General features: G+C 37.4%; 2 protein-coding genes across 3 annotated transcripts; both read left to right on the top strand.

Moving 5' to 3' along the window:
- The first annotated feature begins 9,767 nt into the window (after positions 1 to 9,767).
- LOC117613799 (zinc finger protein CONSTANS-LIKE 15-like) lies at positions 9,768 to 12,929 on the top strand. 2 transcript variants are annotated; one of them, XR_004583803.1, is made up of 5 exons: positions 9,768 to 10,980; positions 11,459 to 11,659; positions 12,155 to 12,417; positions 12,515 to 12,693; positions 12,800 to 12,929. XR_004583803.1 is itself a non-coding variant. In XM_034342373.1 (4 exons), the coding sequence occupies exons 1-4, from the start codon at positions 10,066 to 10,068 to the stop codon at positions 12,615 to 12,617; spliced, it is 1,482 nt and encodes a 493-aa protein (XP_034198264.1). In that variant the 5' UTR covers positions 9,769 to 10,065; the 3' UTR covers positions 12,618 to 12,751. The 2 variants fall into 2 exon arrangements, 1 of the variants encoding a protein (XP_034198264.1); XM_034342373.1 differs by lacking the exon at positions 12,800 to 12,929 and having other exon boundaries at positions 9,769 to 10,980; positions 12,515 to 12,751.
- Positions 12,800 to 15,039, top strand: LOC117613800 (leucine-rich repeat protein 1-like). The gene is made up of 9 exons (XM_034342374.1): positions 12,800 to 12,864; positions 13,105 to 13,255; positions 13,474 to 13,606; positions 13,686 to 13,757; positions 13,862 to 14,005; positions 14,170 to 14,241; positions 14,431 to 14,511; positions 14,617 to 14,669; positions 14,789 to 15,039. The coding sequence occupies exons 2-9, from the start codon at positions 13,180 to 13,182 to the stop codon at positions 14,827 to 14,829; spliced, it is 672 nt and encodes a 223-aa protein (XP_034198265.1). The 5' UTR covers positions 12,800 to 12,864; positions 13,105 to 13,179; the 3' UTR covers positions 14,830 to 15,039.
- Positions 15,040 to 15,334: the final 295 nt, after the last annotated feature.

Genomic DNA, 15,334 nt, shown 5'->3' on the forward strand with positions numbered 1-15,334 from the left:
ACCCAACTTAAACACAGAGTTGCGCATGTCTATTTATGGCCTAAAATTTTCAAATTTAGGCAATTTCCTCTTCCTTTTCTTCTGGTTCCCATCATCCTCGTCATATGAGCTACTATCCAAGCTCTCAACATCACTTTTAGCTACATCAGTTGACTCCTCATCTTCATATACAAGGGCATTTGGGTCTTCAACTACTTCAGGGTGGTCTACATAATTTTCAAATGCTTTATCATCATTTTTCAACAACTCACATTCATTTTCACTCTGCTTATAAGCACTGTCAACAAAATCAAGGTCATCTTCCTTGTCTTCTTCTTCACTATCTTCATTCATGTCTTCCACATCAGTCTCACCTATATCAGCCATATTACCCTCATTGTTCAAGGGCCCATCATCATCACTTAAAACCCAGTCTTGAACTGTGCAAGCAGCCCCATGATCCTCAGTAAAAGGCCACCTCTTTTTATCATTGTTTAGTGGCCCACTGCCCTTAGTAAAAACCTCATTTTCATCATAGTTTAGTGGCCCAATATCCTCAGTAACAAGCCCAATATCCTCATTCAAAGCCGCACCTTCCTTTTCACTATCCTTATTCAATGCCAGACCTTCTTCTTCACTATCCTCATTCAAAGCCACACCTATCTCTTCACAATCCTCATTCACTGTAACACCTTCCTCTTCAATGTGTTGTACATAAATTAGCACCACTCTCTCATAAGAAAGTGGTACCTTATCATACAAACTTAACATCTCACCATCCGTGTCTATATCCAGTAACTCATCATTTACTACTCCTTTAAGTGATACTTTCCCCATGTGCCCAAGCAGTTTCACTTGCTCCCACATCTCTAACATATTTATATACTCTACAGTACACTAATCCAAATATCCTACAGACCCACCAGTATAACACCATTTTTTCTGTTTGTTTTTCACAATTCTACCACCATGATGCACTTCAAAGTGACCAACTCTTTGTCCTCTACACACAAACAAAAAGGGTTTGTCTTTAAGAACATCAAAATAGTATTCTAAGCCAATTATTAAAAGCAAGACAACCAACATGGTTCGATTAACATATTCAAAGCCAACTACAAGAAAACAAAAACGGGACCACATCAGGAAATGTATACTGTATTAGAACCCACTCTCCTGACAATAAATAACACAAAAAGACCTAAAGACTATTCATTTGTACACAACGCGCATCACTATCAGGTCAAGATTCTTTTCCACATAACGGGACAAGATTCCTTTCAGAAAACATGTCCCTTTTCAGAAGAATCACTTACCGTACACAGGTTGCGCTTCTCCTGCTTCTCGCCAAACGAGCATCGTCGTCGAGTCGCGTCGCTTCTTCTTGCCTTCAAGTTTTTGAAACCAACTCATAGCGCTCTCCCTCTCTTGATCGTATTCTTAAACCCTAGATCTAAAATTCCCAAATCTCAATTTTCCCTCCCAAGCTGATTTCCTCTTTTCATTTTTGAGTTTTCAGAGATTATAGTGGCTGTTTTGTTAGAGATGAGGTCCACAAATCCACATCAGCAGGCCCAACGATCGTTTTAGATACAGTAGTTGTTAGAGGTGGGGTCCACAAGTACATGTCACAACCTCTGATTGGTGGGAAAAATTCCAACTAAGTTGAATTGACCAATATACCTCTGCCACGTCATCATTTTAACGGAACTTGGAATGGCGTTGACGGAAAGTGGTTAAGTGACACACGAAACCTTAGTCAAGAGGGCAAAGTAGGTCACTTTAACTTTGAGGGGTTAAAGTGATAATTGACCAATGTTCCAGGGAGCACTGTAGCAGTTAAGCCTATATGATATATGCTTAAATATGGTTTCCATACTTGGGTGTTTTTCTAAGTATGAGAAATGTTTTTTTGGCAAGCGAATGTATATGCGGTCCAGATTATCACTCAATAACAACATAAGCATTTGTCATTTCCTTTTGAGTATATATGTAATGCAGACATGGGTTTTGCCAATTGGTTAGGGTCACATAATCGCATTGTGGTTGGTGTAAATTAAATATACATTATGATTTAGAAAGTTTTTTTTTATTTTTTTATTATATATAAATGATATTCTACTTTAATCTAATCTGAATTAAGGGAAGAAGGATTCAAACTCGGGTGCAGAGTGGGAAGCACATCCGTTCTAACAATTTAGCTAAGCCCATATCTACAAAGCTTTTCTTCTTACTTAGACCCACAAAAAAAAACCCGAGTAAGCAAAGCAAAAGAGAAACACAAAAGCGAAAACCCAAGATCACTTTTAGTCATTCCTTGTAATGTTGAATAAGATCTTACAAGACCATATACAAAATAAAGGAGTACATAATGAGACTTTACATCTCTTTTATTCCATGTAATATCGTCTAAGATATAAAAAGACAAATAAAATAAACAATGTGAAGAAATTATAGCTTATGCCCTTGATGAATCTTAATTAACAGCTCCTAATTAGGACTCATAGCGGTGTTAATTGTCCCAAACGTACTTCCTTAACCAATTGCCCCATTGGGTGTTAAACAAGTAAATCCCATCTTCCTGCGCTCTCCATATGCAATGGACGCCACCACCACACAGTCTTAAAAGTTGTTTATCAAGTTTCCATGCATCAAAAACTACATGGTGGTTCTGGTACTTTAAATTGCAGAAGTAAAGGGTGGTGCCAAAGAAATTCAGACGAAATCCGAATTCAAACTGATCCCCGCGATGAGGAAGACTATGCGAAATGACATCATCTGCGGATTTACATACGAAGGCCAGCTGTTTGTTGTCAAGGTTGTTGACAATGCGGATGAAATATTTTTTACCAGGTGTGGCCCACGAGACAGATGCTAGCCCTAGGAAGAACACAAGACAGCAGAACTGAAATACTGCTCCTCTCTTCATTTCTCTCCCTTTTTCTTTCAGATAATTCTGATGAAGGTAGAGATTTTGATTTTTTGATCGAGATATGTATGCATTCCATATGCTTTTATATTGAAAAAGAATGTTATATATGTATATCCATAGTAACCATTTCTGCTGAGACTACTGAGTGGTTAGATGGTGAATGTATTAAATTAAATTTAGGATGATTAAATGTATATGATGGTATTATATATATGCCTAAGCTTGGTTCACATGCTTGTGTGCATTGAACATACATGATATTTGCTCCCTTTTTTTTTTTCTTTTTTTTTTGGTCGAATAATTTCGGATATTTGCTTGCATGACATATTATATATGTATAAGTGAGTAATATTCTTAATTATAACATATACATTTATGAGTAATGTTTTCTTGCGATGCTTTTTAATGTGTGGTCTAAATTAACAATATCACAACATAAATATTTATCATACATATGTTGCATAGAGGGAGCATGTATCTCATTAAATGCCCAAAATTACCAAATGAAAAAAAAAAAAAAGGGTAGATAAAATAGCATGAAAATGAATGTTGGAATGCTGGCTGTCCTTTCCCATGGAATAAGAAGAAAAATACAGTGCACGGAGTCTGGACGTGTATCTTATCTTGTTGGCATTAGCAAGTTTGTTTGTTTTTTTCTTTCCTTTTCTTTAATTTCTCTCTCTCATGGACCTCCCTTTTAAAGCCAAAAACTTGGTTGGAGAAAATTATCAGCCACACCATACATTCGTCGGAATTAATCCAATTTCTTTGATGTACTCTGATTTGTCTAACACCATGTAGACAAATGCCATGTCTTTTTGAAAATGTTATAGATGCATCCAACACAACTACGCACCTAAACTACTCTCACGTGAATTTTTCCTCATCTTTTCATTTCATTTAAGTACGTAAATCATGCAGGCCAGGTACAGATAAGTTGTTCATCACAAATAAAGTATCAATTAATTTGGCAAATGAATTTGTTTAGAGTTGTGTCAGCTTAATTTCATCCACTCTCAAGCAATTCTAAGTTTTTTTTTTTCAGTCTTAGATGATCAATATCGGAATTTTATCCGTATCCAAGGATTTGATAAGCATTGTTTAACAGAAATTGAAAAAGGTACTACATAACTTGGCCAAGAAAGAAAGAAACATTAACTTAAGAAGAAACATAACAAGCTATTACAAGACAAATAAAACAAACAATGTGAAGAAAGCTTTTGCGCTTTGAGTCTTATTAACAGCTACAAATTAATTATTAAGAATCATTTTCCCATTTTCTCCCAAGAATACTTCCTTAACCAATTACCCCGCGGGATGTTATACAAGTAGATCCCATCCTCTTGCGCTTGCCATATGCAATGAACTCCACCACAGAGGTCCAAAAGTTGTTCATCAACTTGAAATGCATGAAAACCAACATGGTAATTCAAGTACCATAAATCGCAGAAATAATATGTGCTTAATTGGATGTCGAGACGAAATCCAAATTCAAACTCATCCCCACGAGCAGCAAGGCTACGCGCAATAACATCTTCTTGTGATTTGCATTCGAAGTCAAGCTTTTTAGCGTCCAGATTGTTAACAATGCGTACAAAGAACTTCTTGAAAGGTGTGACAGAAGTGTCTCGTTGGGCAGCAGATGCTAACCCAAGGAAGAAGAGAAAACAATAGAACTGGAAAATTGATTTTCTCTGCATTTTTCTGTTTTCTTTTTTTTAAATGAAGAGATTTTGATAGGTATATGGATATATAATGCATCCCTTGTGCGTTTATAGATACATACACAACAGACTTGCATGTATAGCGACCATATGCGCTAAGCCTGCAATATGCTTTATGTGGTTTCACCACATATACTTGGTGTCATGACATTAGGATGGTTCAATGGACGTACATATACAAGCATTTGCCATTTCCTTTTAAGCATACATAGAGAGCTTATATGTCATTAAATAGTGTTTTTGGTTCTCTTGTACGACATGGAGTGTTAACTGGATTTGCCCGCATCTTTGGTGTGCTCTCAAGTAGTCTTGGGTGGTACCCATGTTTTTTAAGTCTTAGATCAATATCGGAATATTATCCTTGATTATCCAAGGATTTGTTTTATAAGCCTTATTTTTCCTTCTTAACAGAAATTGAAAAGGGTACTATATATATAGGACATATGTAACTTGGCACAAGATGACCCCTTAACCCCAAAAACAAAGCAAGAAAGAAATCCGGCATTTGAAGTCCAGCTTTTTATTGTCCAGGTTGTTAACCATGCGAACAAAGTACTTGTTAAAAGGTGTCACAACCTTGATGCCTTGGGCAAGAGATGCTAATAACCCAAGGAGGAAGAGAGAGCCGTACAACTGGAAAATAACATTTCTCTGCATTTTATGATATTATAATTTATTTTTGATGAAGATATATTTTGATATGTATGGATATTGCATTCATATAGTAAAAGAATGAATGGTACATATACACAACATACTTCCATGTATAGCGACCATATCTGCTAAATATGCCATTCTTTCTTGGTGTGAATAAAATGGCATGACAATATTTAACCATTTCTGCTAAATGGTTGCCATACTTAGTGTGGATAAAAATGGTATGAAATTCAAAACTTGGGGTGGTTATATGTATATACATGATGTATGTGCAAGCTTACATGGTTCACATACTTGTGTACATTGTACATAGATTTGGTTGGTTACATGGTGGCCATACTATTACAAGTGTTTCTAAGTGTGTATAAGTAATGCTTTCTTGCTTTGACCCAAAAAATAATAATAATAATTCTTTTTTGCGAGGTTTTTTTGACGACATACTTGTATGTGTAATCCAAATTCACAACATGACGACATAAATTTTTATAATTTCCCTTCTATGCATAAAAAGGGCATGCACATCATTAAATAACCGAAATTGTGAAATGGTAGAAAGTCCCTCAGGTTCTTGAACCAAGCATAACTTGTGTTAAGGCCAACCAAATAAAGTGTCGTGCCTTTATCAGCGGGTTGAGTTTCAACAATGTAAATGTGTAAGATGATGGTTTTTTACACAAATAACTGGAAAAATTCAGTAAGTAGGAAAATGATCCATATAAGAATAAAATCACTGAGAAAAAGGTGTAAAATTTACAGAAGTCAGCTCAAAAACAGGCCCGACCACGTGGTACGGCGTTGCTGTCAGTGTCCTATCTTTATCAATGGGTTGAATTTAAACACTCCGAAGACCACACTTGCAGAAAATACATGTGTGTTTTTTTTGAAACTTATGATGAAAGTGATACATCAAGCAAAAGCAATGGACCAATGGAAGCTCGTTTTTCATCATGCAATTGAACATTTGTTCTCTCGTACGACTTCGTATAGAAAATAAACGTGTTTTTTTAACTAGAAATATACCAAGGCCAAAACAAAAGTGATGGTATTTTGTTCCTTTAAATTAGTATTTAGTTTTGTAGTCAGAATTAAAAAGTTTCGGAAAAAATGTTATTCGGAATCAGAAATTTTTCGATGGGTGGTCTAGTTAAAATTATTAGCTTGAACTCTAATGATTTTTGTTTTTTCTTCATTGACTAATTTTCAATGAACTTTATAAGACAAATACATATTAAATATTGCCAAAAAATATATATTATCAAAATTAATATATGTTCAATAATATAATTAAAAGTGTATCTATTTAAATTTCTTGTTTCTTGGCATCAACTGAATAAGCTTCACAAATACAAAGTGAAAAAATATAAATAATTAAGTTTCACATATAAATTAATTGTAAACACAAAAAGCATATAATTAGGTTAATGTTCTGTTTTTGAAAGCTTTTTCCCACCTGTGAGTTTCAATTACCTACAGCTGTATGTAATTGTGAATTGAAGGACTCATGAGGGTTTTTATTGGTCCAATGTTAAAAAGCTTTCCCTTTTTTGTGTGGATAAAACATGATTATTGACTTTGTCAACGAAAAAATAAAGGCAAAAGGCCGCATGCTTTGAGGGGGAAAAAAAACCAAAACTGCTAAGCAATTGTACGATTCGCTCAAAGCAAAAGGTAGCAATTTTGGGGGACCATATAAATATAGATTTAATATATTTTTTCTTCAAAGTTTTCCTGGGCTACAGCCCCACCACAGTCTTGGCTTAGTTCCGCCCTCTCTCACATGCTGCTGGGTGGTGGTGGTGGTGGGACACTTAAGTTTTACATCATTTGTGCAAGAGGGCAGTTGCAATGGCTCCTTCGACCAACGACACAAAAGTATCAATTTCTCCCGTATTTGTATTTATTTATTTTTAAAAAAAAATTTATGTACTACTGTGTAACTTTTTTGTGTTTAATAATACAGAATAAAATAAAAATAGACTTTTGGACTATCCTATAACATAGGCCTTATATATATCACGAATATAAAGGAGAAGTCTTACACACACAATGTTAATGTATCATGAAAATTCAAATTTAAAATTATTAATCTATAAATTAATATAATTTCCAGACCCGTACAAAACTAATTGAACAGAAAAAAAAAGAAAAAAAAAGAACGTTCTGGCTCAGAAAAGGTGTAGTCGATATTATTATCTTGTTATAAATTAATAACGAAAAGACAAAATGAAACAATATTACGTTACAGACAAAATGAAAATCCCCAGGACGGTGGGTACTACGTCATGGATGACGACAACAGGCAAGTGAGTCTCCAAGAGAAGGCCGCAATTCCCACTGCATCCTCATCATCATTTATTTTCATGTTATCATAGATCGTACACAACAATATTTTGCTAATCTCAATTATTAAGCGGGGTCCAACAAGAACAGGATGTTTAAGCTCAATTATTTAGTCTTTATTTATCCCAGGAGGAGAGACTCGAATATAGAAGCCAAGTATCATATTCATGGGTGAGGCTGACTGAGCAAAATCCAAACTTGGTTCCATCATCTTCTCCCTTCCTTCATATCTATATATACCGACACCACGGTTTTAACTCTTGCGACAAGTTTGTAGCTCAAATTATACTCACTTAAAATGACTCAATCATATAATTTTAATTCTATTTTATATGTTGGAATTGAACTTTTTCACTTCTGGAGACAAATATGGCATTTGCTCTACCAACTCAATGTAGGGTTTTTTGCTTGTACTTATTCTCCGTTTGGATGAAAGAATTGATAATTGCATAGGATTCATAGATGACAGAATGTAACATTTAAATTAATCTACTTAGGATGTATGATTTTATCTTATGAAATAGGTTGATATAGAATTAAAGCAAATTCAACTAAACTCTAACCTAAATTGCAAAGTAGATGTTGAACTTGGATTTATGTTCGAAGTGAGTAGCCCTAATAGTAATAACCGTGCAAGAGTAGTTAAAAAGCAAAAACCAAAGAAAGCATAAATTAAATGGAATTAAAATTTAACATTTTATTCTTCATCAAATATTTTTAAGGATTAATTACATTTTAGTCCCTAAAGATTTAGGGCCAATATCGAAATGGGCCCTGAAGTTTCAATTTCATCAATTTCATACCTGACATTTCAAAATATAACCAATTTACACTGGCCGTTACATTGACCGTCATGTCAGACGTTAAATGCTGATGTGGCAGTTGTGGGACGCACCACAAAACCTATTTCTCTCTCTTCCTTGTGTCTCTCTCTTCTCGTTCGACACAGTCACTGTGCAAACAGTGACTGTTCGTCTTCCTGGCTACACAACACTGCTGTATGGCCACCTCCGACTACAGGATCAGTCAAAAAATGACTGGCTACTTCCGGCAACCATGTCTCTGCCAAGGCCAGACTTCTCCAGTTCCTCATGACGCCAACGAGAGGTTGGGAAGGGAGAATGAGGGTTTCGCCTTCCGATGCCAATTGCAGCGACTCCGGTGGCCGTTGACGTCAATTAAGGTATGGTTTTTCATCCCCTCCACGTGTTCTTGCTGTTGGTATATGTAGTTTAGATCGATTTCATGATTGAGAGTTTGAATTAAAACCCCCAAAATGGCCGACTGTTTTGGCCCTGATTTACCCAATTTCGCTCAGTTTTTGGCTGGGGCCCGAGAATAAAATTTGTACCCCTGGTTAGTGGGTCATTTTCTGATCGGTCCCATAGTCGGAGGTGACTGGAAGGCGGCGTTCTGTAGCAGGAAAGACGAACAGTCACTCTGCAAACAGTAACTGTGTCGAAGGGGAAGAGAGAGACACGGGAAAGAGAGAGAAATTGATTTTGTGATAGGTCTCACAATTGCCACGTCAGCATTTAACGTCAGACTTGACGGTCAATATAACTCCCGTTGTAAATTGGTCATATTTTGAAATGTAAGGTATGAAATTAATGAAATTGAAATCTCGGAGCCCATTTCAATACTGACTTTAAATCTCCAAGGACTAAAATATAATTAATTCTATTTTTAAACATGTTATTATGATTTTACATTGTATATAAAAGAAATAAAAATAAAAATAAAAGTGCCCTCGTTCTTCCCGCATCGTAGTCACGTGCTTTTCCATCCCCATTCGTATTAATAGCGATCCTGCCTTTTTGTCGCTGACCAACCCAATTGTACCACGACCCATCTCCACCGTCCAGATCAATTACAATTTACAACAAACACGTGAATTCTTGCAGAAAAATAAAAATAAAAATAAGGTTGGGGTAAAAATTGATATTAAATAAATAAAAAATAAGAAGCTAGTAATTAAAAAAATGGCAGGCCTGAGAAAAAAAGGTGTCGACGATGGTCATGTTAAGAATAAATCTTTTATGTTGTGTTGATTGGGTTCCTCCCCCCGCCCAGTTCACCCAAAAATATATTTTATATATATTTTAATAATACACATGTCAGCGACTTCCCAAGATAGAAATATAGATTGTCTTCCCAATCATACACTGCACCTCCCATTTCCACTTTGGCAAAATAATATATTTATATAAAAAATCACCATCACAATCGAAAAGCCGAAATTGATAGACACACTCCCTTGTCATTTCTTGCTGATTACAAATTTTCTACTCTGAAAAAATCTGCAAGGAAAAAAAAAAAACCTATCTCAAAGGGTGTTTTGAAATCAGTCTTAAACAGCAAGCAAAGCAGATTTGAAGAATCCATAGATATAGTTTGCTTCAAGACGATAGAGATTAGGAAGGAAGAAAAATTAGCATGGCGAGCCCGAAATCCAGAAGCGGGGAGGGCGTGCCCTGCGATTTCTGCACTGATCAGCCGGCGGTTCTCTACTGTAAGGCCGACTCCGCCAAGCTCTGCTTATTCTGCGACCAGCACGTGCACTCGGCCAACTTGCTCTCCCGGAAGCACGTGCGCTCTCAGATCTGTGATAATTGCGCGTCCGAGCCCGTCTCCGTCCGCTGCTCTACCGACAACCTCGTTCTCTGCCAGGAGTGCGATTGGGACGCCCACGGTAGCTGCTCTGTCTCGGCCGCACACGATCGCACCCCTCTCGAGGGCTTCTCCGGCTGCCCCTCCGCGCTCCAGCTCGCCTCCCTGCTGGGCCTCGATCTCCACGACAAGAACGTTCCGGGTCAACCCGACCCGCAGCTCCAGAACTGGGATATGGGTATGCCCTCCCTGGATTCTTCTTGGAGTGGGATGGGCCTGCAGGACTTGATGGTGCCCAACCACAACCAGAACCGCGTCGTTTACCCGAATGATGAGCTGATGGTGAAGAGACAGAGTGCCGGGGGCATTAGCGGGAAGCAGAAGCAGGGGATACAGAAGCAGCTGGTGGAGTTGCTTAAGAGAGACTTGGACGGTAGCGGTGGCGGTGGCGATGGAGGTGGTTGTGGTGATGGTGGAGAGAATTTGGTGGTGCCGCGTACGCCGCCAAGCAGTGGTTGGCAGGAGGACAATGGAAATGGGAACGGGGAAGGTCTTGAACCGCTTGAGCTGGGGAATAGGAATGGAGGTGTTGATGGGGTTGTAGTTTCTGCTGCCACTTCGCAGCCATTGTTGCAGCAACAAGCGCCCTTTACGTCTCTGCTTATGATGCCTGAAGAGAACCGTGGCATTGTCGACGGTGACATGTTGTGGAATAGCAACCCCCATGGTCAGAGCAGTCAGGTATTGTCTTCAATTGCTAAACTGAGCTTAGTTAAAACGCATTGATAACGAATCTGCATCGTTTGTTCATTTGAAGACAATGGAAACAAGAGTTACAAGTTTCTGTTCTAGTTTACTGCTCTCATCCCTTTTGTAGTGAACAATTCTTCTTATAATTCCTTCATCTGTCTAATACTAAATCTAGAAAATTGTATAGTGGCATGTTCGAGACAAAAGAGATGTAGTTTTTTCAAGTTCATGAGATGTCAATTGCGAACTCTTATTTCTCATGGTTCCCTTTCTTTTTTCTTTTCTTTTTTGGTTTACTATTTGCAAGTCATATATTAGCTTTGACAGGGGTGAATTGTTTGCAGTATTAAAGGTTTCATCTGCTTTAGATCCCCCTGCAAGGCAATTTACTCATAATTCTACGGTGTAGATTTCAATTGTGTTTTGGGTGCACCTATGACAATCATGCTAACTTGCTACTGGCTTGCAGATATGGGATTTCCATTTAGGACGGTCGAGGGATCATGAAGAATCAGGTCCATTGGAAGTCACATATGGTTCAAACGATTCAGGATTTATGATTAAGAATTTTGGTGAACTTATGAAAGAAACATCTTTGACTGATACAAAAATGTTCAGAGATTTGTACCAGATGAACTGCCCTGTTGGACATGATGATATAAAATTCAGTGTGAGTCCTTTCTGTATTCATTTGTTCGTTCAATCAATTTTTTTTTCTAAAGTTCCCTCAGGCATTTTATGTACATCAATAGTACCATACAGTCCTCTCGTGCGACCGTTTGTCATGTTCAAGTATTTAGTATCTCAATCAATATTGACAGCTTTCTAGTGTGTAGTTGTTATCTAATATACACTAGCACCCCTGTATGTGATTTGTTGAACCTCACTTTTCAGTCTTGAGAAATGTACAAAATGCCGTGTGTTAAATCCCTCTTTTTTATGCAGTTCGAGTAGAAATTTTAACGAAATGGTCAAGATTGTAAACAAAAGGTGTTTTGATTGTTAGTGGAGTTTTGATTCATGGCATTCACACATTTTACATACATGAATATCACTAAACCATCTGTAATCAGGGCTTATGCTTTTCTTCATGTATGCAAATTTTTCTTCTTTAATTGTGAGGGGGGCAGTGGAATATTGTGATGTTTATAATTCAAAAATGCAGAACAACTCCAATAACCCCACACCCAGTCAGGGGCCAGCAACATCTGAGAGCAACAACATCCCTGTTGGGCGGCCGTCATTGGGGTCAGCTTTTGGTGAAGACAAGGGCTCTGGTGCTTCTACAGATCTCAATTTTATGGAACAATCTTTTCTGATGAGAGGTGACAGTCTGAGAACGGTAGGCACAAAGGCTGACATGGAGCTACTAGCACAAAACAGAGGCAACGCTATGCTACGTTACAAAGAGAAGAAGAAAACCCGAAGGTATGTTGCCCATTTTGTCTTCTTTTAATACTTTACGCGGTCCTGTCGTCAACATAACTATATAATAGAGTTGTTCCCTTTTTTTTTTGGTGAGTAGATATGATAAGCACATAAGATATGAGTCAAGGAAAGCAAGAGCTGATACTAGGAAGCGAGTCAAGGGTCGATTTGTGAAGGCTACTGAGGCTCCTGATGGTTAGATCAGATCCATGTTGAGTTGGGGCTTCTCCTATCTTCTTGTTTGTAAATATTGGTTTCTTTCCTCGCAAGGCAAATGTATAAATTCTGCAGTCTTTATTTCATCAAATCAAATATTATTTGTTTCTTCTGTTTCTCCGTCTGTGTCTCTCTCTAATTGGTGTGCACGCTTGCATATAAACAGCAACCTCTGCTCTCCCGAGCTTGTTCTAGAAGTGGAAGGACGGCTTCACGTCACAAACTCACAATGTAAAATATTACAGAATTGTTTGACATTCACTCACTCATTATAGATATCGGTCTCTCTAGGCAAACTTGTGTTGACTCTGGACTTTTCCTGTCTTCAACCTTGTTCAGTGTTGAAGCATTCCGCTGGTCACGAATTTAATAGTCCCAACAACAGCAGCACATTGTCTGCCTTTTCTCCTCATCTATATATATCAATGTCAATACTGGTTGGCTTATATTCTCTTCTGCATAAAATCCCAGCTCCTCCTCCTCTGCCATTTGAGTTGCAGTTTAACCTTATCGTGTATAGAGTTGATTGATTTCTTCTTCTGCGTGATGGGTTGTCGAGTTTTGCTGGGTTTTCTGCTTGCAGCAGCAGCAGTCATTGCATCCGTGGATTGCAACTCTGAAGGTATGCAAACAAATTGAAGTCTTGTTATGTTCATTCACGATCATGGGAAAATTCAACCCAATTTCATGTTATTAATCTAATTTACGGGAAGCGATATTCCAACTTAGATGCAAGAGACCGGCTCACTGTCCTGCCTAACTGACCAAACTTGCGTCTAACCCAAATTCATCTTATGTTGGTTTAATAATTGGGTTTTTCATCGCTTAATTTTTGAACAGGTGATATTCTGAATGCCTGGAAAACCCAGTTGACCGACCCAAACAATGTCCTTCAGAGCTGGGACCCAACTTTGGTCAACCCATGCACCTTTTTCCACGTTACTTGCAATTCCGAAAACAGCGTTACAAGGCTGTAAGTGGTTTAAAATTAACAACATTGAACTTGCCCAGCTCATGCAAATTTTACTAATTAGCTTTGTTCACATATGAAGGGACCTTGGGAATGCAAGCCTGTCAGGACCTCTTATCCCTGAGCTTGGAAACTTGACTAACCTTCAATACTTGTAAGACCTTCTTAATTTCTCATCTCTCAAACTACAAATTAGATTAGTCTTCTTGATTGAGTATAATGAATCATTGATTAATTAATTTATTAATGGCATTGCAGGGAGGTGTTTGGCAACAGACTGTCTGGATCTATTCCAAATGAAATTGGTAACTTAAGAAACTTGGTCAGCTTGGACCTCTACAAGAACAATTTCACAGGGAGAATTCCAAAATCATTTGGAAACTTGCATTTCTTGAGGTTCTTGTAAGTAAATATATTATATCTCCACTTAAAAAATGCAATTTTCCTCGAGTTGTCTGAATTCCTTCAAACCATTTGAATTATTTGGCTCAACGTAACAACAATATTGGTGTTGGTATTTCTGAATTCTGATCATATGGGGGGCTGTATATTGATTCTACTGGCAGGAGGGTCTTTAGCAATAGCTTGACCGGACGTATTCCTCCAAATATTGGCAATTTGACATCTTTGGAAATCCTGTAAGTTTGATACAATCGATATTCTATTTTTAATATTTGAACTCGATTGCAAAGTTTGGAGCACATCCGCTCTAACCAACTTGACTAGGTCCATATCTGTTGTATATACATATATAAGAAGCATTCGTATCTGTTAATTTTCTTTCTTACTCAGTCAACCGTGCTTTTATTTTATTTTTTATTTTTCAGGGAATTAAACAGTAACAGGCTCGCTGGCCCTCTACCATTTGTGGTCCTTGAACTGGTTCGATTTGGGCAGCTGAAGCATTTGTGAGTTCATTGGTTCCCTTTGTTAAGTCGTCTAGAAAAGGTGGCATGTGTTCCTTCTTGATCTAACCATTAGGAGGATTGTTTCAACTTTGATTTTGTCTGCAGGGACGTCTCAGATAATCTGTTGGCAGGGACTGTACACCGCACCAATTCAACAAGTAATCAAAGAAATTACCATGAAATTACCAATCATCCTTGTTTATTCATTGATTAATCTTAGTTTAAATTAACCTTTTTTTTTTCTTTTTTTTTTCCTTTTTTTTGGTGTGTGTTAAAGGATTTCGAGTTACCACAATAATACAAGATCCACAAGCTTAGAAATAAGCGAAGCGAAGGAAGCTACTGCTATATATCAAATGAAATCCGTATCTCTAAAGCCCAATAAAACCTCTACATGTTTTGTACATGTAAGCTTTATACTATTCTCTTTTCATTTCATAGAGAGTGATATCTTTTGATCCACTCTTGGAATTATTGTATTTATATTAAAGTCATGTAGAGCTTATCAATTCCAATTATTTATCATTATAAGTCTTCGATGTTTTAATTGAATTACTAATCATGTTGGCCATCACATGTCTCATAGCAGTGAGATTCACTTACATAAGTACGTCAAATTTGAGTAATACGTGAGTGAAATCAATAGCGGATTCATGAATTTTCTTTTGAGACAAGATTCGAAACTCTCCGATATTTTTGTTTTTTTTAAAGAAGAAGGCTTATTACGGTAGGCCACGGGCAGAGCTTCCAAATTTGTGTAAACGGCCCGTTAATTACCTTGAACCAGGTCCAACATTACTTTTCTTCGGTGACCAAAACCTAA

This window comes from Prunus dulcis, chromosome 1 (assembly GCF_902201215.1).
Source record: "Prunus dulcis chromosome 1, ALMONDv2, whole genome shotgun sequence".
NCBI lineage: Eukaryota > Viridiplantae > Streptophyta > Magnoliopsida > Rosales > Rosaceae > Prunus > Prunus dulcis.